Raw genomic sequence first — 26136 nt, forward strand, 5'->3', positions numbered from 1 at the left:
GAAATCATGTAAATGTAAATTATCTCAATTCCTTTATTCCTGCCTCTGTCACATTTATATTTGACAATTACAGAAAATTAAATTTTAAAAATTAGGATATATTTGGTTAACATCTGATCATATGAACTTTACACAAACTTTCCTTATACAATAAACAGCATTTTAAATGTATATACTAGGGAAGACAGTCATCCAAGTAGATTGGAATCTTGGCCAATAAAGTTGAGATCCTGTTTGGATCCAAAGATAGCTGTGAGAGGAAGCATAGAATTTGACTGAAGTGGTGAATTTAATGTAGCAGATTCACATGCTAATTTTTAAGGATACACAGCCAAAATGTAGATTTCATATGACTTCTATTGAATAACAAATTAATTATTGAGTGCTGGATGGAGGGTGAGACCTTTCTCTGCAGGCCCAGGCCATGTGTCTGCAAGTCCCTTCAGCCAGCGGGACTGAAGGTTCAGGGTAGCCACAAGGAAAAGACTCATAGCAACCAGGTTTCAGGAGACATCATCAGCTTTATTCAGGCCCTAAGCTTTAAAACCTTTCAAGCCATCTCCATTATTAGCCCTGCATTCAAGTCTGTCTTTTCCCTGATCCTGCTTCTGACTCCATCTCTCGTGCTGAATCTCTCTGAATCTTTCAATAAACCCCCTTCCTGTCCCTGAGGCAATCCTTTTTTTTTACCTACCAAAGACCCCTTCCAGAAATGGGCAGGTCTTACCATCAGGTAAGTTTACACAGGAAGAATGGGGTATGGGGGTAACAACTTCAATAAAACATATTTTAAAACACATAAAAATAGAAGCCAAGGATCTAAGAGGTAAGTAATTAAAAACAATCCAAATTTCTACCCAGGTGATAAAGACATGACATTATCTAATTCTATTAAGACAACTGTATTTCAGTTTTACAATCTTGTATCATTAATATATATATTTTATGTTCCATAATTTGTACTGTTTTATATATGTACATTATAAAAATTAAAACTATTTTGGTAGTTCATACATTTCTATAACATGAGGGCATAGTTTATTTTAATAAATAATAAACAACTAATTTTTAATACTGTTGCCAAAACATAGATGCATGAGTGGGATGTTTCAACTGGAAAATATTTTTGCTTAAAATTTAAAATTTATATTTCAACACATATGTTGAAAGTATTCCATTGGTGGTATATACATTTGTTGGGAAAATCATATTCCAGAAGTTTTTAAAAACATGAATGTTTAATGTTATTACTTAACAGTATTATCCTTTATCTTAGAAATGGGATTTATAGGGAATAAAATAGTACCTAAATATTAACACCAAAGTTATTGCAGAACTATCATATAAACCATTACTGAAAACATAAATTTAAAAATGTTAGAGGACTTCAGAAAATGTTGCTTCACTTGAATGCACACTAACTCAGAGAATTACATTGTGCTTGTGGAAAACTTGTTTTAACAATTTGATTGTGAGTTACATTCACCTACAGGAGCTCACTGGAATTGCAGGTAACGGGGACAATCTAAAAGATAGTAAGAATCTCTGCAATTGGCATCTGGGAACAGTAATTTAGCAGATCCTCTATCAGTGGTCCTCAAACTATGGCCCGCGGGCCACATATTGTATTTGTATATGTTTTGTTTCTTCATTGCAAAATAAGATATATGCAGTGTGCATAAGAATTCGTTCATAAGTTTTGTTTTTACTATAGTCAGACCTTCCAATGGTCTGAGGGACAGTGAACTGGCCCCCTGTTTAAAAAGTTTGAGGACCCCTGCGAGTTTAGATATTCTAAGATGGGTGTTACATGAAGTAAGAGAGACATTGCTTCTTTGAAATACCATTTGTAGCTTATGCAAAGTTTGAAGTTACTTTTACAAATTTTTGCCAGTTTTTCTAATATACCATGTTCCATGAAGATGATTAAGTTTAAGTTTTTCAAATGTGTCATTTTCTTGAAAACTAATACTCAAATGTGAATTTACTATGTTTAGTTGAGCACCCATTTTGATTGTTGGTTTGAGGAGACAGTCTGACTTAGAAAACAGAAACATCAAATACTGAACCTCAGAAAAGAAAGGAAGGAGGAAGTGATGACTGATCAAGTTTAGCTAAGTTAATGGCTACTGAACGTACATGCCTGCATGAGCAAAATGACTTCCTCCTTAAAAGAAATGCATCTGGAGTAACAACAGCAGGTTTTCAATTAGAAAGTGCAAATGCAATGGTTCCTACCATTGTAGTGAGGAAGGAAAGACAATGCATCACCGTGTTGTTTTCTTTTTTTATTTGTTTTGTTTTTTTCTTTTATAAAATCTTTTATTTAAGCACCATAATTACAAGATTGAGTGTAGTTGGGTTTCAGTTATAAACAGAATACCCCCCCTTGAAGAGAAGAAATGAACAGACACTTTCTCAAAGAAGAAATACAAATGACCAAAAGGCACATGAAAAAATGCACCACATCACTAAATATCAGAGAGATGCAAATCAAAACAACAATTAGGTACCATCTCACACCACAGAGACTGGCACACATCACAAAGAACAACAACAATCAGTGCTGGTGGGGATGTGGAGAGAAAGGAACTCTTATTCACTGCTGGTGGGAATGTCATCTAGTCCAGCCTTTATGCAAAACAATATGGAGATTTTTCAACAAACTAGAAAGTGAGCTCACATACGATCCAGCTATACCACTAACTCCTAGGGATATACCCTAGGAACACAAAAATACAATTCAAAAAATCCCTTCCTCACACCTATATTTATTGTAGCACTATTTACAATAGCTAGACTTTGGAAACAACCAAGATGCCCTTCAACAGATGAATGGCTAAAGAAACTGTGGTACATATACACAATGGAATATTTTGCAGCCATCAGGAGAGATGAAGTCATGAAAGTTTTCTATATATGGATGTACATGGAATCTATTATGTTTAGTGAAATTAGTCAGAGGGAAAGAGATAGACACAGAGTAGTCTCACTCATCTATGGGTTTTAAGAAAAGTTAAAGACATTATTATAATAAAACCCAGAGACAATAGAGTTAAGGAAGGGCCAGAAAGACTGGCTCACAATTTGAAGCTCACCATGAAGAGTGGTGAATGCTGTTAGGGAAATAACTACACTAACAACTAGCATGACATTGTTAAAGAATGAGAGATGTTGCACCATGTTGCTTTCTAGACACTGGAAACCATTCAACACTTTCCAAAAACCTTTCAAAGACCTTTCAGAAACCTTCCTAAGACCTACCTTGTTAGCTTTTGGGCTCTTCATGACCTACATTCTCCTCCAGTCAACTAGCCAGTCTTTCATTCTCTTGGGCATCTTATTTTGAATAATAAACATTTTAATTAGGGATCCCAATTTCTATTTAACCCCTGCTCTGTTAGTAGATGGGCTGTGATACATCCTTCTTCATGGTATTCTTGGGCATTTATACTCTAGACAGCTTTAAATGTATTTTGTTTTATAGACTCTTTCATGATTCAAATTTGTATTTTTTTAAATTTACTCCAATTTTTACTGATGTTTTTTTGCTGTAGCTTCTGTTACAGTGTAACAGCAATTCAATGGACTAACAAATGGACTAACAATCGATTCTTGCCAAAATCCATTTAGTTCTCCTGAAGTTATGGGCGAAAGTCCTGAGCATTCCATCTGCCAGCTATGTGTTAGCACATATCTTCAAATGATTCAACCCAAAGGCCGATTTTAAGCAGTGTTCCCCCCATTAGCATGCAGGACAAACTCTCACCATATCAGAGGCTTCTTTGGGCCAAAGAAATATGCCATCTTTTGTCCATCTCTAGTCACATTGTGTGATCACAGAGATACATCAGGGACAGTCTAAGACTAGGGGACTTTTTCATCTAGACCTTTCTGAACCAGCAATCTGTTGGGAAAAACTTAGCTTCATCTAATTTTATTCTACCTGGAATTTCTATAAAGAACTGTATCTCCTACCCCAGGCTAGTTTTTATTACTCATTTAATAAGAATCCATTTGCATGGACATCAGGTAAGACCACTTATAAGGCCATAAGAGTCATTACATAATTAGATACTGGTCTCAGATTAAGGATAGTTCTTTTTTTTTTTTTTTTTGTTTTTGTTTTTGGGCCACACCCAGTAACGCTCAGGGGTTACTCCTGGCTATGCGCTCAGAAGTTGCTCCTGGCTTGGGGGACCATATGGGACACCGGGGGATCGAACCGTGGTCCGTCCAAGGCTAGCGCAGGCAAGGCAGGCACCTTATCTTTAGCGCCACCTCCCGGCCCCAGGATAGTTCTTTTGATAACGACAAAGATAGTATGTTCTCAAGTCAGCTCACTTTGTCAACTTAATTCTTCCTCTTCAAGTGCAGGCATTCCAAGAGTGTTTTAACATTTAAGCCTTGATCTTTCAGACAGAAGGTCTTTCATTGATGTACCATGTGGTTTACTTAGTGTCTCAGTAAGAAGACAATCATGAGATTTATTCTATTCTGGATAGCTCACCAGAGATTCCATTACTGGTCCACTTCTAGGCTATATTTTCTATAGACAGGATTTTCTCAAATTCATATTATATCCTTGAATATGTTCCTGAATATACAATTTTCATTTTATCAGGGCCCTTAGATTGGAATGACATTTTGAAATTATCAATGACATGGTAGATATAGACATAAATATGTCTAATAACTTTCGGATTCCTTGCATTTGGGAGAATCTTTTATAGAGACCAAGAAAATGTCACTGTTATTCAAATGGATTGGAGCACTAAAGTATCAGATATTTTGAATCTGAGTTTGGAATTCCTGCAGATACAGAATCACATAAATCTTATTAGATATTTCTCTAGAATTCATGTAAGAATCCAGGGCAGAGAATATACACTTTCATCTGTCCTATACCTAACCATTTGCCTTCATTTTCTTACACATTTATTTTTTGTCTATATATTACATACATGAGTGTCGCTTATAGAAATCTAAGATGAGTCCACCAGATTTGCAACAATACTACAAGCTGTTTTTCTCATAGGAACATCTATAAGAGTTAAGTTTTTCCCTTTTATTATTTGAGAATGGTCTCTAATGGTTTACCTAGGTTATTTCCAGAAACTGCAGTGAAGGGAATTGATTAGTTTTCTTCTCACTGGCCTCCTGTGCCACTGATTTCCAAACTCCCTAGGGGAAAGGAAAATATCATGTTCCTTTAATTCACTTCATTTGACAGTCACATGAGTTTTTTAACCCAACTTTTCAGCTTGTAACAATAAGTAGTAGAGTTCAAGTTTCCTCAAGGAACATTTGAAATATTATAATTTCATATATTCCTCATGAAAATATACTTTGTTTTGAATTTGACTTTTCTTGATTTGCAAATTTGGGGGACCACTCCAGGGGTTGTTACTCCAAGTGGTGTGTGGAGCCACTTGAAGTTCTGGGGTCAACTTAAGATCTCAAAATGGTATGTTTATTACAATTTAAGTCACTTACCTGGTTTTATATTTGATTTGTTTTTAGATTGAGATGGAAAGGAAACCATTAGTCAATTCTATGTCCAATTTCCCTTTCTTCTGAAACTAAATTGTCTTCCCCAGGTGGTCCACAATGGACAAATGACACCCTAGTAAACCTACATGGTCAGCGGACTATAGGATGTACTCACTTTACTAAATCCCCAATTCTAGAGAAAATGAATAAGGATATAGTACTCCTGTTTATGCCTGTCTCTTAATCATATCTAAGAGATTTTGTTATTTAATACTTATCAGAGAAGAACTTTTTTGCAATCCTAGGGACTGCTAGTTAGTACATGCAATTTCACTTGCACTAATAAACAATTATCCAAGATTAAGCAAAGGTCATAAATGGCATTATACTTCAATACTCATACCCTTTCCAGGTATACATTTGCCAAAAAACAGTGCCTTTCCTGAATATGTCTGAATCTGAATATATCTAAATTCTTAATTGCATTTTTTGTTTGTTTTGGAACCATATCCGGAAATGATCAGGTTTTACTCCTGGCTCTGTGCTCAGAAATCATTCTTGACAGGTTAAGGGTCCCATATAGGATTCCAGAGATTAAACCCAGGTTGGCCACAGGCAGAGCAAATGCCCTACCCACTCATAGTACAATCACTTTAGCCCAAATTGCATATTTTATCATGATATAACATCTACTATAAAGTATTATTATATTCCCTATGATACACCAGTTTCTCTGTCAATGTTACCAATAGTGCCTTCTAATTTTCCTGAGGAATCCCTGTACATTGTACACTGCAATTGTGTCATAATCTTCCCAAATCCAAGCCCTGTAGAGCCTGGCTTTTGGTCAGCCCTCTTTGTTTCAACGACCTTGATGATGGGTGGAATGAATTCAGACACCTGGTATCTTTTGTAATAATCCCCACTGGCATCATTGGATTCACTTCTGAGAGAAAAAAGCAGATTTTTGCCAAGTTCCTTAAGGGAAGCAGCTGCTGGAACTGAAACAGATTTCCTTCCTCCCTGCTGGCAACAGTGTATAGTATAGACATACTATACATTTTCACTCTGTTCATTCTCTGTCTTGATCACCACTTAAAGAGACCCAATAGAATGGTCTCTAAACATGATCTTTCTTCCAAATGGCTTCAATTTTATTTGTCCAACAGTGACATTCTGCATGACAGGTATAAATGTGAGTTTACCTATGAACCACAAAGACCCTCCTTCCTCTCCTTTTGAAATGGAAGATGCAAAAAATCTGTCTCTAAGAAACAACCCTGTTCACTGTGTCTACCAGCAATGAGGACAGAGGATTTGATTTGGATTGTTTTTTTTAATATTTAATTAAAATAAAGTTTACTTTAAGTAATATAGTTATAATAGCATTAAAATTCATAATACAGATATGCACAGCTACTGTGCACCAACATCACCAAGGTGTCTATTACATCTCTGCTTTGCTCTTCATTATATTTTGAATTCTTGTGTTCTTCAGCTACTAACTTTAGTAGACCTACTTCTTTAAAGAGGTATTTTATTTTACAGCCATGAAAGAATCGGGTACTTCCTTTCTCACATAAATTCATCCATCTAAAAGAATCGTTGTAATCTCAACCAACAATTCCTGAATGTAAATGCTATAGCTGTTTGAGAGTTAATATTCACACCAGTGTTTTTCATGCTGAAGCAAGCAAAACTAAAAATTTATCAGCTCTAGTCAATTAACCAAAAGATCCTGACAAGTATGGATTGCCCAGGTTTCTGGGAGTGCTTTATAGCAAATGCCTCAGCTCATTTATCCTGCAATATTTTTTGGGCTAACCTGGTAATTAAGGGTCCTCTGGTTATTGAGCACTAGAAATATAGAACCTGAATGAATATATTATCCATGCCAACTTAAGAACTCACTATGAAATAAATAATGTGGGGCTGGAAAAATAGTAAAACAGCTTTGAGACTCCTTTGCAAGCAGCTGGCATGGGTTCAATCTGTGGTACCAGATATATTCCCCAAAGAATCACCAGGAGTAATCCCTTAACACAGAGCCAGTGGGAAACCCAGAGCACCACTGTGACCTTAAAACAAAGTAAAATATCTTCATTTTTACCTTGAGTTAATGTTTAAATAATACATAAAACAGAGAGTTTTTAAGTTGATTATATATTGTTGATTTTGACTTATTACACGTTAGCTGATTTTGAAAGGAAAATGGCAGTGGTAAATTTTTTGTGTGTGTCACATTTCATTCCTATTGGGCATGGCTCTACTACAATCACTAGTTTCCAGGTCATTTTCCTGTAGTTTCAGAGGAGTGACATCAAGATTAAGGGTACTGCCCATCTGTGACTCCACCAGGACTCTCTTCTTTCATCCTGAGTTCAGGTGATAAAGGCATTTGTTTCACTTGTTCTGGCTTTTTCCCTCCACATAGACAGTTACCTAATGATGATCAATTAATAGGTGGGAAGAATTTGCATCTTGGACCACATTTCCACAGTTTTCTCTCACAATAGCCATCTGTCAGTTCAACAGCATATACATTTATGTCATCCAGTTTCTACACATTAGGATTATTCTACTACTTTACTGGATTCCTTTCCACCAGAACATAGCATCTCAGAATTACCTTCTCACCAAAACTTTTGGTTGCAGTGAAACTGAACCAATGGTAAAAGCCAATTCAGTTTCTGTTGCCATTTCTGACACAGTAGACTCAAATAGTCTTATTAGATGCTCCAGACACTGACTTTAACCTGCTAGACTCAAAATCTTCCAGACACTAACTTTAACTTACAAGAATCATGCATTCTATTTTATCCAGAGACTGATTTTAACCCATTAGAATCATGTCTTCTAATTCTTGCAGACACTGCTTTAGCCTACTAGTTTCTGAGTTAGAAGCACATTAGATATTGCATTTGTATCTCATTGACTAGTGGCTACTCATGAGCCTAGACCCCAACTTGTTTTGTTCTTGATCCACCTGAGCCATGCAGATATAAATGTTGCACTAGACAAAGTAAGGGCATATATGATCACCTGGCAAGATAAGTCTTTATTTTTCACCAAACATATATGTTACCTTGTCACATATGTCTAAGAGCTTTAACACTCTAAAAATCCCCCCCCACACACACACCATACACAGATAACGTTCTTCACTATATATGCCCTCACTCACCATTTGCTTTCAGTTGAAACACTTATATTCACAGAAAATAGCTGTAAGAATCAGATTTTGTGCTCAACAATCGTGAAATGATGTCTGAAGTTATTCTGACCTCAAAGTCAGTTATGTGGAAAGATGCAGTTGAGAAAAATACATTGTTGACTCAATACATTGATCTTAAAAGTCTGCATTTTGACATGAACAGTAGAGAGTCTTCAAAGGTTCACATAAAATAAATACTGCAGAAGACTAGAAAAGAAATTGATAGATTCTACCTTTCTAACATAGAAGCTTAGGACTGAAATATTAGCTTTTTTGTAATCAACTTCCCAGGTTCTTAAATCAATATTACAATACTCTATTGTAAATGCTCATTGAGAAGTTACTTTTTATCATCTTTTAAGACACTAATATTCTATAAAAATAGTTTGAAAAGCTAAAATTCTAATTGTTTATACACAAAAATTGTACAAATTTCTCAGGTGACCAATATTATTCTTCTAGAATACAAATGCACACAGGATTTACTAAATTGTAAACATGAAGTTTTGCAATTTATATAAGACTTTCCTAATGTCTGATAGATATACTTTTTCAAGATACAAAAATGTCAAAGCAAAAAAAAAAAAGAAATACATAACTGATCACAAAAAAGTCAAGGCAACTAATATTTTAACCCTAAAATTCCTATCAGTATAAAGCAATATTTAATAAAGACTATTAGAAAATCATGTTTCATATTTTTACAAGATTGTAACAGTATTTGCAGGAGGTATATTGAAATTTGCTTCATACTTCCAAGATATTTTCTATGTTTAAGCCAATTAATTAAATTTTATTATTAACACCAAAATTTACTTTCAAAATAAGTGAAACATAACTACTCTACCCAATGCCATCTTTTACATTTTCAATTTTAGTAGCAGAAGCTTAAACAAATTGACGATCTTCTATTATATTCTAAATAAATACATTAGGACTATTCATTAATGACTTTTGTTGCAAGGTTTATAAAACTTTTTTTCCTCTCAAACATATTTCATTTATTGTATTTTATTAGATAATTTTTCTTTAAGTTTTGTTATAATATATTATCTATATTTGTTATTATATATAAAATTTACAGTTTTTCCCATGTGGAAATACATTCAATTAACTATAGTTAAGAGAAAAATCAACCTTTAAAAACATGTTTTCTTCAACATGAAATAAACTTTTGACAGCTTGACTTTATAAATTCACCTCAACTAATGTACCTGAGAAGTAACTGTTGTAAATTAGAGTGTCTGAAAAATCTTCCAAGTTGGGTTAGTTTAAAGCAGAACTAATGCAAGGGGAGTGTACTTTTTTTATGACTAAAACCCAATTTCAAACATATTTGTAACCATGGTGCTTAAATAAAGATACCATAAAAAATTAAATAAAGCAGAGCCAGCAATAAGGATAACAAAAGCCACGTTATGTTCTGAGCTAGATTTTAACTCCCAAAAAGGAATTTGACATTGTAAAAGTCAATCATAAAGTCAGCCTCAATGAAAAAGAAAAGTTAAGTCAATAATTCTGTTTTCCTTTTCACATCATGTATTAATAATTCACTTACTATTTACATATAAGTGCATAGCATTAATTAATCTAAAACACAATCATCTGTATAATGCAATTTCTCAATAATGATTTTTCTCATTTTATTTAGACAGGTTGGCAATATATAGGCAATACCCCCCCCCCCCACACAATAAAAAATAACCTTGAGGGCTGCAGCAATAGCACAGCTGGTAGGGCATTTCCCTTACATGATGCTGATCCCCAGCATCCCATATGGTCCCTCAAGCTGGAAAGGAGTGATTCCTGAGCACAAAGCCAGGAAGTAATCCCTGAGCACCACCAATTGTGGCCCAAACCCCTATGGGATTCAAAAGTCCCATGACAAGTTTTACATTTTATTTTTATAAATTTCTTAATGGCCTATTATTTTATCCAGCAGAATAAATACCATCCAAATTGGGTTTAAAAAAACCTTAATCTTTATGTGCTTCCAGTTATCATTTCATACTAATAATATTGTCAATCATAATGAGACAACTTAACCATTAGGATATAGATAGATGCCTGTTGTATTGCTTTCCTCCTATTCTCATGGGTTTTCTATTCTATTTTTCATAACAGGATGATGAGGTCAGGGAAAGTCGATTCAGCTTCACAGCTTATGGAATGGGACCGTGTCTGCAAGCAAAAGAAGGAGTCACCTCAAAGGGCCCAAACCATCCAGTTCAGGTGATGCCAAAAAACCCGGAGGAAATGAGGAAGGTCTTTATTGATCGAGCCAAGAAGATTGATACCATTTCACGAGCTTGTTTCCCATTAGCTTTTTTGATTTTTAATATTTTTTATTGGGTCATCTACAAAATTCTTAGGCATGAAGATCTTCATCAGCAGCAAGATTAAGTCTTTGGAATCAAGTAAATGTGAATTTTAAAGAAAGTTTTCTTGCCATAGGTATGTGTGAGTTGTAGTCAGTGTCTGCGTGTGGGCACGCATGTGTGTATTCTACAAAAGATCACTGAAGTATTAAAACAATATCGGGAAAGATTTTATTGTGATTTGCTATGCAAAGTAATGAGACAGATGAAAATTCTTTATGGGTACATAATTATCATATCCACGAGAATTCTGTTTCATATAAGTTAAGTATTATATTATTGTTCTGATATAAGTGCAAGTGTTACTATCAATGTGTTTATATGTTATATATCTCATCATAGTAAATATATTTGATTTTTCAATTTTAATTCAGTGTTATGAATCTTATAAAAGTAATATTTGTACAGAAAACTTCATAAAAGAAAAATGAATTAAAGTTAAAGAAAATTAAAATTAATAGCTAAAAATTTTATAATACTGCAATTAAAATAGAAAAATAATCAAGTCATTGTTAGTCACTCAGTATTGACAGTGATTTACATACAAATGCTGATGAATTAACATGTTATAACAAAAATAGTTCTAGTGAGATTCAAATAAAATATTTATTATTTAGATTATGAACTTAATTGTCTAAATACTAAATATCACTCTTAAAATTCAAAACAAATTACTTAAAAGATATTATAAACAAAATGTACTTTTCTTGAACTTTTTTATCTCTATTAGTGAACGTAGGAATACTAAATACATTATTGTTTTAAAATATGTTATAGGTGGGGCCAGAGATATAATACAATAGATAAGGCACTTACTTTTTACATAGAGGACCCAGGTTTGATCTCGGGCACCTCATATACTCCCCTGAGCCCCACCAGGAATGACTCTTGATCTCAGAGCCAGGAATATGACCTGAGCACAGCTGTGGTGTGACCTAAAAAAAATTAATTAATAAACAAAATTAATAAAAATAAAAATGTGCTATAGATATGTATTTTTTAATTATTGCTGAGCACTGATAAATTCAAACCAGCATCCTTATTTTTGTTAAACTTTTAATAGTTGTTAATTACCTATACCTAATTATGTTTAATTTTTTTATATAATTGAACAAAATTAGTATGATTTTTATATTTTATTGAGAATGAGAATATAAAATTCAATGGAATTAAAGTATTTGCATTTTGATAAAATGAATTTAATGAAAACAAAAATGGATTTATGAAAGATTTTGAATAAAAACTGTTTTTCATTCAAGTGTTCACATTCAACTATAGTAGTGAGAAAATATTTTATTCTGTATTCTATGATGCCATTTCTATAAAGTAAGCACTCATTGTTTTATATTTATAAATTAATAATTTCAATATAATACATTCACTAGTTGTGAATAATTTTAAATAAATTTTTACCTAAAATTTATCAACAACCCCATGAGATTATTCCAACCACTTTGGGGATATTAGAGCATTTCTTGTATTCCAAATGCAAACACATGATAGAATTCTGTATTAAAAATTGGACCAAACTCATTCTTTTAAAGTTTTCTTATTTTTGTAAGATTATTATTCTTTAAATTTTAAAAACATTTTTAAAGTATCAAAATCCATTTTAATGTGTAATTATTGGTCAAGTTTGTTGAGTAGAAACAGTATACTGAATTATTGATAAAGGTTTAAATGGAAGGGAAACAAATTAAGGTTTAAGTGAAAAAATGTATCAAGTTTTGAATGGATTTTACTATTTTCTGAACCTTAATCACTAAAACTGAAGCAAGAACTGCCATTTCAATAACTTCTCAGTGTTATTAAAGTTTGATCTATTAAATTAAACTTTCTAAGAAAACTTTAAAAATTCTGTTTACCAACTTTTGCTAGTAAAAGTCCAAATGTCCTCCTTTTTTGGTAAGATATTTAAAACAATATAAAGGAAAAAAACATATTATAATTTTATGTAACTACCATAACTGAAAAAAATTTATTACAATGTATTTCCCTATTTAAAGCCAACACGTTCAAAAGTTTAACATATGCTTCTTTGTTTAGTGTGTATTAGCAAAAGAAAAAGGAAAACATATTGTTGTACTAAAAATATATTGTTTGTTTTCTCTAGAAGAAAAAGTAGTTAGAAGTAATAAGGAACTACATTCTTTAAATGTCTCTGAAATACTTGAACACATCTCGCTATACCTCACACATCGTATGTTAAGTTTTCTGTTGCTTAAATTAAGGGTATTTCGCCAGAGCAATCATAAATATGTGAGTATATGTTCCAAATGGAAATTCACAAAAATTTGCTTTCATATTTGAAATATTAAAAAGACTGATTTTGAACCTAAATAGTAGACTAGAAAATACTTACTATAAGGTGTCTTGTGAACAAGGGGTTTCTCTGCTAGAAATTCCCCCATGTCCAAAGCATTATTCTTCACTTAGGTATATATACACGTCATTCTTTCACTGCACTAAAGAAAGATTCTGATAGCTATCATTAATATCACAATAGCAATATTTGACTTATGGATAAACTCGGAAAAAATCATAATAATCTCTCTATAAAAGGGACTGGAGTAATAGCACAGTGGTAAGGCGTTTGTCTTGTGCGCAGCCAACACAGGACAGACCCTGGTTTAAATCCCAGCATCCCATATGGTCCCCCTAGCCTGTCAATAGCGACTTCTAAGCGTAAAGCCAGGAGTAACTCCTAAGTAGCCGGGTGTGATGTCCCCCCCCAATAATAATCTCTCTATAATGAACTCATAAACTTCTTTTAAAATAGAGAACAAATCATAAAGATAGTAGTGAGGTTATGGAGCTTTCCTGGCAAATGATACCTGTACCATCCCCTGTACCAATTGCAGTTTCCCAAGCACCACCAGGAAGGATCTCTGAGATCCAAGAATGAACAAAGAGCACTAATAGCTATGGCCCAATTCTACCACACCCAAAAAATTAAAAATTAAAGTGGGTAACAATGTTCTAATTTACATCTCAACTAGTTACCTCAACGGTCTGTGCCAAACCCTTCACTTTTAAATTAAAAAAAAAAAAAAAACAAACAGCAAGTTTTTAATGGTAAGAAAATTAAAGCATGTACACATTAAGTCCTCACACTTAGAATTCTATTGTGAGTATTCTTAAGTATTTTGAAATAACTACACTAGAATATGCATAATTCTTATACCTGCAATAATGGGAACTTAAAACTTTCCTTTTTATTTCTTTCCAATTTGAAGTTTTATTTAAATATCAAAATTTACAAAGTTGTTCATGATATACTGATTTCAGGTATCAATAGTCGAACACCAATACCATTACTAGTATAATCTTCCCTCCACCAATGATTTCAAGTTACATCTCACTCCCTCTCATCCTATCAACTGAACAGGTAAAAAATAATTTAGTTTATATTTCCTGCTGCACGATACATCTCATAATGGTGTCACTGAAGTTATTTAAAGATTTGCTGAGTTTTTAGATGCTAGGTCAGACATCTGAACTATTGTTTATGCTAATTGAATTTAGTGGGAGTCAAAACAACTTTCCCCATCTAATTTTCTGCATTTCTACTAGACTGCTAGTATTGTGAACTTCGGAGATGTCACGCAACTGCATATGTGGCCACAAGCTCCCATTATTTGTCACTAGGCTGAATAAATGTGATGGCATCTTGGGCCTAGCAGATTCAGCACAGTGGCTACGTCTCTCTGAAATGTCATGGGACTGGTCCTTGAAATTTGAGTCAAAGTGAAAGTAAATGGCTAAAATGCTGGGCTCTTCAACAGGGTAAGGACTGACCTGTCCCATCCTGAGAAAGCTAGAGTAATCAGGGCCCAGGGAATAAGGCTAGGGCTTTCATTACTACTTAGAATAGATACCATAATCACTATAAAAGTGAAAAGTTGGGGGCCGGAGAAATAGCATGGAGGTACGGTGTTTGCCTTGCATGCAGAAGGACGGTGGTTTGAATTCTGGCATCCCAAATGATCCCCAGAGCCTGCCAAGAGCGTTTTCTGAGCATAGAGCCAGGAGTAACCCCTGAGCACTGCCTGGTGTGACCCCAAAACAAACAAACAAACAAACAAAAAGAAGTGAAAAATCAAAGATTTTGAGACACTCCCAATCTTTCTGAACATTTGTCCATAATTTATAATGAAAAAGTTCAGTTCATGCAACTCCCAATTGCTTATTGAAGGGATTATATCATAATCTAATTTTACAAGAAGTTCATATCTAACGCTTATATTCTAATGGCTACCTTAATTATTTAGAGATATTTTAAATTTCTCATGTCCCTAAACTATGAATACATATATTGGGTACATGAATTTCTTCGTAAGGTTTTATGGAAGATAATGAGAAATTGGGGGGGGGGTATTCACAAGATGTTTAATAGAAGACAAAGTTTTTAGCAACTTTAGCAAACTGTATCTTAAATAATTATATTTAACAACAGACATCTTTCTCTGTAATTCCCTTTTTATATTTTATCCTAATTTTTTTAAAAATAACTTGCTTTCCTATTTTTTAATATATAGCAACCTGCCAGTCAGTAAGAGTTCCTTGAAATATTCATGAAATGGCTTTATGAGAATAACAGATTTGTCAATATTAAAATAGAAAACATTCTTTATATTGAAATAGAAAACTGGCAATATTGAAATTTATAGCATCTATTAGCAACTGAAAATACCCAAAAAATGAGATTCTGCAAATGGAAATGAGCCACAGTCCTTTGACTTTTGAAGCATTAGTAATCCCCGAAGTCATGCTGCTTACTTCAAAATAGATTTCACATACTTTAAATATATACAAGTGAGTACTCCCCCAAATTAATCAGCATGTAACATTTGTGTTTCTCACATATAAATATTGTATTCAGAAAGAAAAGTAAGTAAGCCATTCAGGCATACACAAAAAAGATATACACATGAGATATAGTGCACCAATACTCATGGATACATATTTTATAATGATTAAAAATAATAAACTTGATTAATACATATTAAGAAAGTATGTTTTCTCCCTCCAAGGCTTTTGAATTATAGAAGTCTCTCCAAGTAAATAAAAGCAATCAAGACATAAAGCATAAGCAAGCTAGTAATTATCCTTCTTCAGTGAACTGATGAGCAGATTAATCAGGAATTGCTTTATTGACTCAGAGAATTTTCTGCATTTTTATAATTACAAGATTGTCATTTGGGTATACCCATCTATCAAACATAGTTATGATAATAATATATTTCTTGTTAATTTATATTTCCAGATTCTGCATTAGAATATTGTCATATTTATATTTTGCTTCTAGATTTGGCTACATACTATTATAATATGATGAAATGCTTATCTCAAGTGGCTTGGACAGACTATAAATCTAACTTGCCTAGCCAATTGGTGGCTTCATGTGCATTTCAAAGATGAGTTCAATGGCTACCTGTAACTTTGTACTACCCAGCACATTTTAATATTCTTTTTTTTTTTTTTTTTCTTTTTTTTGGTTTTTGGTTTTTGGGTCACACCCGGTGGTGCTCAGGAGTTACTCCTGGCTGTCTGCTCAGAAATAGCTCCTGGCAGGCACAGGGGACCATATGGGACACCAGGATTCAAACCTTTGGTCCTGGATCGGCTGCTTGCAAGGCAAACACCGCTGTGCTATCTCTCCAGGCCCACATTTTAATATTCTTTAAACAGTTCTTAATATTGTCTAATCTATCTAAACAAAATTGAAGGATTTTTTTTAGTTATAGATTTTCAACAATTTTGACAAAATATCTCCTTTTTTAATTGAACCTCTGAGTACTGGGCAATATGGGACTATGAAATATTATGAAGATTTCAATTCTGTAAAAGGATGTATATTTAATATAATACCTATTTGGGCTCATTATTAATTGTGCCTCCACAATGTTTTAATGTGTACTTTTTTGAACTAATTGCCATTTGTAGCACTACAGGAATAATCACGTCCATCTCAATGCTCACTAGAATAATGATAAACTAAACTTAAAACACAGTGACTCTTTTAGTTTCTGTAACATATGTTAGACCTTAAAAGTTATCAAATCATCATTCTTATCACTCAAATAAAATGATGACTGAAACTGACCATTAAATAGTCACCTAAGTTAAATGGAACCCTAAATTATTAGATGAAATACACCTTGTAGCTTTAAGGCAATCAAATGCTTTTAATAAGATATTTTAGAAAGTTTGGATTCCCAGTTTGCCTCTTGATTGAATGTAGATAAAAGAATTATAATGCTGGTTGTACTTTTTATTTCTTTATAGAGTTCTCATTCCTGGCATGTACTACAAAGACTAGTAAGATCTAAGAATATTTAAAAACTAGACATCCTATTTTATTCTTTTATAATGCAAACTTCATGATAAAAGTCTGGAGAGATAGTATAATGGGCAAGGTGCGCTTGCCTTGCAGGCACTGAGCCTAATTCAATCCCTAAGCAACATCAGGAGTGATTATTGAGCATAGATCCAGGAGTAAGCACTTAGAAACTTCATGAATTAATACGTATTGCATAATATAAGTTGTATATATTTAATAAACTTTAAAAACAGTTTTATTCATGTCCATAAGAAACATTGATGACAGGAGAACCAGGATGGTAGGAAGCTTACTAATGATATTGGAGCAGTGAAGTTAGTCAGAGAATGATATGTCCTACTATGACAATGATAGTAGGAATTGATCACTCTGGACAATAAATGGGTGTTGAATGAATATAAAGTGATAAGCATTGGTAAAGCTTCTTAACAATAGTGCAAGCCACAGTGTCTAAAGGAAAGAAAGGATGAGAGGGATAAAAAGTGAGAGAGTGAGAAAGAAAAGAATTAAGTGTCTGCTCCAGAGACATGGGGGAGTGGGAACTAGGGACATTGGTTGCAGGAAATGTTCACAGGTGAAGGGCGGTGTGCATTGTAAGACTGAAATCCAATCATGAACAACTTTGTAATTATGGCATTTAAATAAAAGGAATAAAAAAAAAGAAGTAGATGATGGCCTACTTTAAAATGTTAAATTAATTCTATTAGTTTGTGGTCATGATCCAACAAAAATATAAAGCATAATATAAATTTAAAAACACATTCACATAATAAGTGAATTTTCATACAATGAATTCTGCTATCCTATTTGCTTGGGAATAAAAATGATGCATAGTTTTCCATAACAAAGTTGCAGCGGGCCCATAAACAAAATCTAACTCTCTAGAATTTGAAAATAACTATGGCAGGGAAATTGTTCTACAGAAGTTTTCCTCAGAAATTAAACCAAAACACAAAAAGTTATAGATCAGTTTCTCAGACCTGGTTTTTCTTTCTACGCTTTCCATTTGAATGGGGCCTTCATACTTCATTCCCTTTCTTTTCTTTTTCACACATGGCACACACATGCATGTATTCATTTAAAATAGTATGTTGTAAATACATAACATATTTCAAATTGGAATGCAAATAAGTCAGATTTTCAGGACAAAAGTCAAAAAATCTATAAACTATTTTTACAGTATAAATGATTCCCAGTGGAAATATGAATAGTGTAGTTGTTTGATTTGGCCATCTCTTAATTATGAAATCAGATTATTTTACCTCAACATTAAATAAATATATCTATGGGTTGCAAATCTTTCTCCAAATATTAAGAAAAAATTGCAAAATTCCACTTGCATTGTCTTTTAAGAATGAAGATTTTTGAAGCCATTTTTCCAAAAGACAAGGTTTAGTAATTGACACTATTGTATGATTCTTGTGTGTGTATGGATGTGTGTGTGGATAAGCAGTTTTATATGGTTTAGACATCAACAAATATAAAAGTAGTGGAGTTTTATTTTTAAAAACAGTGGTTCTGAACCTTAGTTATTAGTGTATAAATATTAAGCAAATATTTCCAAAGGATCTTGTACATAGCTAGCACAATTTAAAGTGCCCAATTCACTGTGTTTGGAGCAAGATATAAAGCTCTGGATTATAAAAAAAATCCCCCCCTACCTAAGAATAATTGACAAAAACAAACCTATTCTTCTACTAAGATTTTAGTGAACACTGAAAGGTTGATAATATTTTTCTTTCTTCAGGGTCATTTTAACCATCCATTTTTATTGACTTAGAATTGAAAATAAAACATCTTTGAAGTGTTCTACTTCAGTTATGGGACTTCAGCAATGTCAAAATCATCACCATGATATTCCCAGAAAATTATCTACATTTTCTTAAAACTCATATCACTGGGTAATGCAATAATGACTTCATAGATTTTGCTTCACAAATTTTCAAAAATTATATTCCATTTTTATAAGGCAGTACACATACTTTTTCATAACTGCTGCTTTTGCATTCAATCAAAAAATTTCTTCTCCCTATTTCTATGACTAGCTCTGATCAATTCAATTCCTTCTGACAAGTTCAATTCCTCATGTAAGTTCTTTACATGCTAAAAGAAAGTATGTTGTTTTCAGGTTTATAAAATTGCAGTATGTAAAGTTTGCTGTGTAGATGGATACATAAAAATAAAATTTTTAAATAATAATTTAGTTGCAGTAACTTCAAATATCTTCCTGTAATAGCAATAAACTAAAATTCAATATTTTAAATGTATTTTATGAAAAATAAATGATATTATATAAAGCCCTCCAAAATAATATGACATCTTGAAACAAAATGTCCAGATATAATTCATACTCTGGAATAAAATTATAGCAAAAATAAACTGAAATGATTTAGTCAATTTATTTTAATAGCAGAAGTCTTTTCTTCAATGTGATTTTAGCAAAGATATTTCCTGTGCACTTTTATCCAACCTGGCTCCTTGAAGTAAATGAGGACTATGAGTGTGGAAGAAAGGCCAGGAAAGGATTGATATGTGAGGCTATATTTGAATATGTTTGAATAATTTTGCACTCTGTCACTTTCATCTCCATGAATTATGCAATGGCCATTCCTTAAATTTTGTATTTTAATGTATGATAGCTAATAAAACTGGGGGTAAGTAGAGTGAAGTAATACACTATATAATTAATATTACATAATATGTTGGGGGAAAGCAAAGCAAAAAATGTGCCATATATTTTCTGTGTACCATTTGAATATCCATTGCAGTGACTTAATCATTAGTGAGTTGAGATGCTTAAAGGCATATTGCTATTTTATGGTGTTAATTATTTTATATATATTTAAATCATGTCTTCCCATCTAAATGATGTCATTTTTTCATGAAATTACTTAAAGTATAGTTAAAGATTTATGCATGTTTTTTTTCAAATTGATCCTTGTATATCTTTCAGTTTATTCTGCAATTAACAAAGCAATCAAAGTCATTAACTTATGTTCAGTAAATGGTCTTTATGTAATTGTAAATTGGTCAAAATAAAAAAACTAACATATTTCATGAAATACTGTGTCTTTTGTTCTATTTTTAATTATTAGAACTCCATCATAAGATTATTTTATTTTCTTGGAAAAAAAAAGTCAAGACATTTTTCTGTTCTGATAAACTTTATTGCTGTTGATTTTATTACATAAAAAAGTATGGCAAGCTGGATAAAGTTAGAGCAAAAATATAATAAATTGATTCAGTTGGTTTATTTTATTAGCTGATGTTTTCTCTCTGATGTAATTTTAGCAGTTAATATAGGTACATTTTTGTCCATACTTGAAACTTTTCAGATAAGGTTTAAATGAGATTTTAAAACTTGATTTTAAATATTATCATTTTTATAGCATGTGTTTAAAATAGTTTTGCTCAAAATTTGTTTTCAGAATAATATAGTTATTAATTTGCCAATTTTCAAATGGGCCATTTCAAAATAGATTTTTTAAATCAATTTAAGATTTTAGATTACCTCTTCTTTTACACAATTAGTATCGAGTCTAGTAATAATATAATAGTAAATAAATAAGAAAAATGATAAAATTTGGAGAATATATCAATGCAGCAAGTTATATGATAGATCCCTCATTTTGGATTATTTATAATTTGTATGCAATAGTCATATAATTTTATTTGTTCATAGGCTTACAAATTTCTGAGAGTTGCTTAAAAATTCCTTGCTAAATTGCATGAATATTTTCCTTAATAAGATGGCCATCTCTAAATATTTCAATTTTACTTGAATTATTTATATCAATATTTTCATAAAAATTTTTTGGGGGGAGTGACATCCGGTGATGCTCAGGAGTTACTCCTGGATATGCACTCAGAAATTGCTCCTGGCTTGGGGGACCATATGGGACACCAGAGGATCAAACAGTGGTCCGTACTAGGTCATAGCATGCAAGGCAAACACCCTACTTCTGCACCACCACTCCGGCCTCAATATGTTCATAGAAATTCTTATTGAATTATTGCACTGAGTTAGTCAATTTATCTGTGCACAATACTAGAGAATTCTGTTGGTAGTAGAAACTTAAACAATGGGACTTCAGTTATTTTTACTTGTTTATATAAATAAATTATTATTATTATTTATTACTATGATTTAAAATCTGTTTTATTTTTATTATATAATTGTTTAATAGCATTCAATTGTTTTTCATTTCTGGATATTTGATCACAATTTACTTTGCTGATAGCTCTTTTGTTTCATGACAAACTTATTTTGCATGCTGGTTTCTTTTGTTTTGGGCCACATCCAGTAATGTTCTAGGGTATTCTTGAAGAGGCTTTCCTTGCTCCATTTTGCATTTCTTGCCCATTTGTCAAAAATTAATTGATTATATATCTGGGGCACATTCTCTGAATACTCAAGTCTATTCCCCTGATCTGAGGGTCTGTCCTTATTCCAGAACCATGCTGTTTTGATGACTAAAGCTTTGTAAAAAATTTAAAATTGAGGAAAGTGATTTCTCCCATATGCCTCTTCCCAAGGGCTGCTCTAGCTATTAGTGAGTATTAATTATTCCAAATGAATTTCAGGAGTGTTTGATCTACTTCTTTTAAGAATGTCATGGATATGTTTAGAGGGATTGTATTAAGTCTGTACAATGCTTTGGGGAGTATTGCCATGTTGATGATGTTAATCCTACCAATCCATGAGAAGGGTATGTGTTTCCATTTTCATGTAGCTCTTTTATCTCTTAAAGCAGGGTTTTGTAGTTTCCTTTGTATAGGTCCTTCACCACTTTGATTAAGTTGACTCCAAGATAATTGAATTTGTGTGACACTAATGTGAATGGGATTGTTTTTTTAATGTCCATTTCTTCTCGTCATTATTGGTGTACAAGAAGGCCATTGATTTTTGTGTGTTAATTTTGTAACCTGCCACTTTGCTATATAAATTTATTGTTCCAGAAGAATTTTGGTAGAGTTTTTAGGGTTTTCTAAGTAGAGTATCATGTCATCTGCAAACAGTGCGAGCTTGATTTCTTCCTTTCTTATCTGGATGTCCTTGATACCTTTTTCTTGCCTGATCTCTGTAACAAGAACTTTCATCACTACGTTGAATAGGATTGTTGAAAGAGGGCAGCCTTGTCTTGTACCAGATTTTAGAGGAAAGACTTAGTTTATCTCCACTGAAAATAATATTTTCCATTGGCTTGTGGTAGGTGGCTCCTTCCATTCCCATCTTGGTTTTTTTTTTTTTTTTTTTTTTGGTTTTTGGGCCACACCCGGTGACGCTCAGGGGTTACTCCTGGCTATGCGCTCAGAAGTCGCTCCTGGCTTGGGGGACCATATGGGACGCTGGGGGATCGAACGGCGGTCCGTCCTAGGCTAGCGCAGGTAAGGCAGGCACCTTACCTTTAGCGCCACCGCCCGGCCCCTCCATTCCCATCTTGATGAGAGTTGTTATCAAGAATGGGTGTTGGACCTTATTGAATGTTTTCTCTGCATCTACTGATATGATCATATGGTTTTTCTTTTTCTTTTTGTTGATATGGTGTATTATGTTGATTGATTTACATATGTTAGACCATCCTTGCATTCCTGGAATGAAACCTACTTTCTCTACATTCAGGATTCCTGGTGATGTACTGAGGACCACATGCAATGTTGTTAATTGCACTGGGTCAGTAGCACACAAGGCAAGTGTCTTATCCACTATATTATCACACAGGCTTCTTGAAAGTCTGATTTTAAAATTATCCTATTTCCTTTTATTTTAGTTAAATGTACATTATTGATTACCCAGGCTGGGGTCTCACATTGAATTGAATCTATTGTCTCTGGATGTTATTCAACAATGTCTTCTATTTTTCTTAAAACCCATAGATGAGTGAGACTATCCTGTTTCTGTCTCTCTCTCTCCCCCTCTGGCTTTTTTCACTCAGCATAATAGTTTCCATTTCCATCCATGTATAGGAAACTTTCATGACTTTATCTCTCCTGACACTGCATAATATTCTATTGTGTCTATATACTAGTTTCTTTAGCCAGTCATATTTTGAAGGGCATCTTGGTTGTCTCCAGAGTCTGGCTATTGTAAATAGACATGCAATTAATATAAGTGTGAGGAAGGCATTTTTGTATTGAGTTTTTGAGTTCTTAAGGTTTATCCCTAGGAGTGGTATCCCTAGCTGAATCATATAGTAGCTCAATTTTCAGTTTTTTGAAGAATCTCCATATTGTTTTCCCAAAGACTGGACTAGATGGCATTCCCATCAGCAGTGAACGAGAGTTCATTTCTCTCCACATCCTCGCCAGTACTAATTTTTCTTGTTCTGTGTGATCAACATCCTTCTTTACCCAAAAATTTACTCTAAAATTTCCCTCAGGGAAAGAACTAGGAAGAAGACTTATACTTCTTCTGAAACATGAAGACTTTGTAGTCTGAAAACTTACTGTCTAACCAATAAATGCTAGTAGCAATCAAGTAAAATTGCTTCCTTGCTTTTGTATAGCTTTGTTTTGCATTTTTCTTTAATAAACATCTTGATTACAAATATGATTGTGATTAGGTTTCAGTCATGTAAAGAACAATCCCCTTCACCAGTGCAACATTTCCACCACCAATGTCCCAAATCTCCCTCCATTTCACCCCACCCCCATCTGTACTCTAGACAGGCTTTCCAGTTCCCTCATTCATTCACATGATTACAGTAATTCTCAGTGTAGTTATTTCTATAACTGCACTCACCACTCTTTATGGTGAGCTTCAGGAAGTGAGCTGGAAGTTCCAGCCCTCCTCTCATTGTCTCTGAGGATTGTTGCAAAAATGACTTCTATTTTTCTTAAAATCCATAGATGAGTGAGACAATTCTACATCTCTCTCTCCCTCTGACTTATTTCACTCAGCATGATAGACTCCATGTACATCCATGTATAGGAAAATTTCATGACTTCATCTCTCCTGATGGCTGCATAATTTTCCATTGTGTATATGTACCACATTTTCTTTAGCCATTCATCTGTTGAAGGGCATCTTGGTTGTTTCTAGAGCCTGGCTTTTGTGAATAGAGCTGCAATAAATATAGGTATGAGGAAGTGGTTTTTGTATTGTATTTTTGTGTTCCTAGGGATATCCCTAGGAGTGGAATAGCTGGATCGAATGGGAGCTCAATTTGCAGTTTTTGGAGGAATCTCCATATCGCTTTCCATAGAGGTTGGACTAGACGGCAATTCCACCAGCAGTGGATAAGAGTTTCTTTCTCTTCACATCCATGCCAGCACCGATTGTTCTCATTCTTTGTGATGTGTGCCAATCTCTGTGGTGTGAGATGGTATCTCACCGTTGTTTTGATTTGAATCTCCCTGATGATCAGTTATGAGGAGCATTTTTTCATGTGCCTTTTGGCCATTTGTATTTCTTTTTTTATCAAAGTGTTTGTTCATGTCTTCATCCCATTTTTTGATGGGATTAGATGTTTTTTTCCTGTAAAGTTCTGTCAGTGCCCTGTATATTTTGGAGATTAGCCCCTTATTTGATGGGTATTGGGTGAATAGTTTCTCCCACATGGTGGCTGGCTCTTGTATCCTGGGAACTAATTTTTTTTTAGGTGCAGAAGCTTCTCAGCTTAATGTATTCCCATCTGTTGATCTCTGCTTCCACTTGTTTGGAAAGTGCAGTTTCCTCCTTGAAGATGCCTTTAGTCTCAATGTCATGGAGTGTTTTACTGACGTGTTTTTCTATATACCTTATGGTATCAGGTCTGATATCAAGGTCTTTAGTCCATTTAGATTTTACCTTCGTACATGATGTTAACTGGGGTCTATGTTCACTTTTTTGCAAGTGGCTAACCAGTTCTGCCAGCACCACTTGTTGAAGAGGTTTTCCCTGCTCCACTTAGGATTTTTTGCTCCCTTGTCAAAAATTACATGATTGTATATCTGGGGAACATTGAGAACTCAAGCCTATTCCACTGATCTGAGGGTCTGTCTTTATTCCAATACCATGCTGTTTTGATAACTATTACTTTGTAGTACAGTTTAAAGTTGGGGAAAGTAATGCTTCCTATATTCCTTTTCCCTAGGAGTACTTTAGCTATTCAAGGGTGTTTATTTTTCTGGATGAACTTCATAAGTGTTTGATCCACTTCTTTGAAGAATGTCATGGGTATCTTTAGAGGGATCGCATTAAATCTGTATAATGCTTTGGGGAGTATAGCGATTTTAATTATGTTAATCCTGCCAATCCATGAGCAGGGTATGTGTTTCCATTTCCGTGTGTCCTCTCTTACTTCTTGGAGCAGGGCTTTATAGTTTCCTTTGTATAGGTCCTTCACGTCTTTAGTCAAGTTGACTCCAAGATATTTAAGTTTGTGTGGCACTAATGTGAATGGGATTTCCTTCTTGGGGTCCAGCTCTTCCCTATCATTATTGGTGTATAAAAAGGCCATTGATTTTTATGTGTTAATTTTGTAGCCTGCCACTTGCTATATGAGTCTATTGTTTATAGAAGTTTTTTGGTAGAGTCTTTAGGGTTTTCTAAGTATAGTATCATGTCATCTGCAAACAATGAGAGCTTAACTTCTTCCTTTCTATCTGGATTCCCTTGATATATTTTTCTTGCCTAATCACCATAGCAAGCACTTCCAGTACTATGTTGAAGAGGAGTGGTGAGAGTGGACAGCCTTGCCTTGTACCAGAATTTAGAGGAAAGGCTT

At 33.6% G+C, this 26136-nt stretch overlaps 1 protein-coding gene and 1 pseudogene across 1 annotated transcript in view; one reads left to right on the forward strand and one right to left on the reverse strand.

Annotated features, from left to right (window-relative positions):
- GLRA3 (glycine receptor alpha 3) overlaps positions 1 to 11395 on the forward strand; it is a 559340-nt gene extending 547945 nt beyond the window's left edge. The window contains exon 9 of the mRNA XM_049771299.1: positions 10832 to 11395. Coding sequence (XP_049627256.1) covers positions 10832 to 11110 — 279 coding nt within the window. The 3' untranslated portion in view covers positions 11111 to 11395. The remainder of the gene's footprint in view (positions 1 to 10831) is intronic.
- The window catches only part of LOC126005982 (prefoldin subunit 3-like), a 1144584-nt pseudogene that overhangs the window by 840154 nt on the left and 278294 nt on the right, over positions 1 to 26136 (reverse strand).

This window comes from Suncus etruscus, chromosome 4, assembly GCF_024139225.1.
Source record: "Suncus etruscus isolate mSunEtr1 chromosome 4, mSunEtr1.pri.cur, whole genome shotgun sequence".
NCBI classification, from domain to species: Eukaryota; Metazoa; Chordata; class Mammalia; order Eulipotyphla; family Soricidae; genus Suncus; species Suncus etruscus.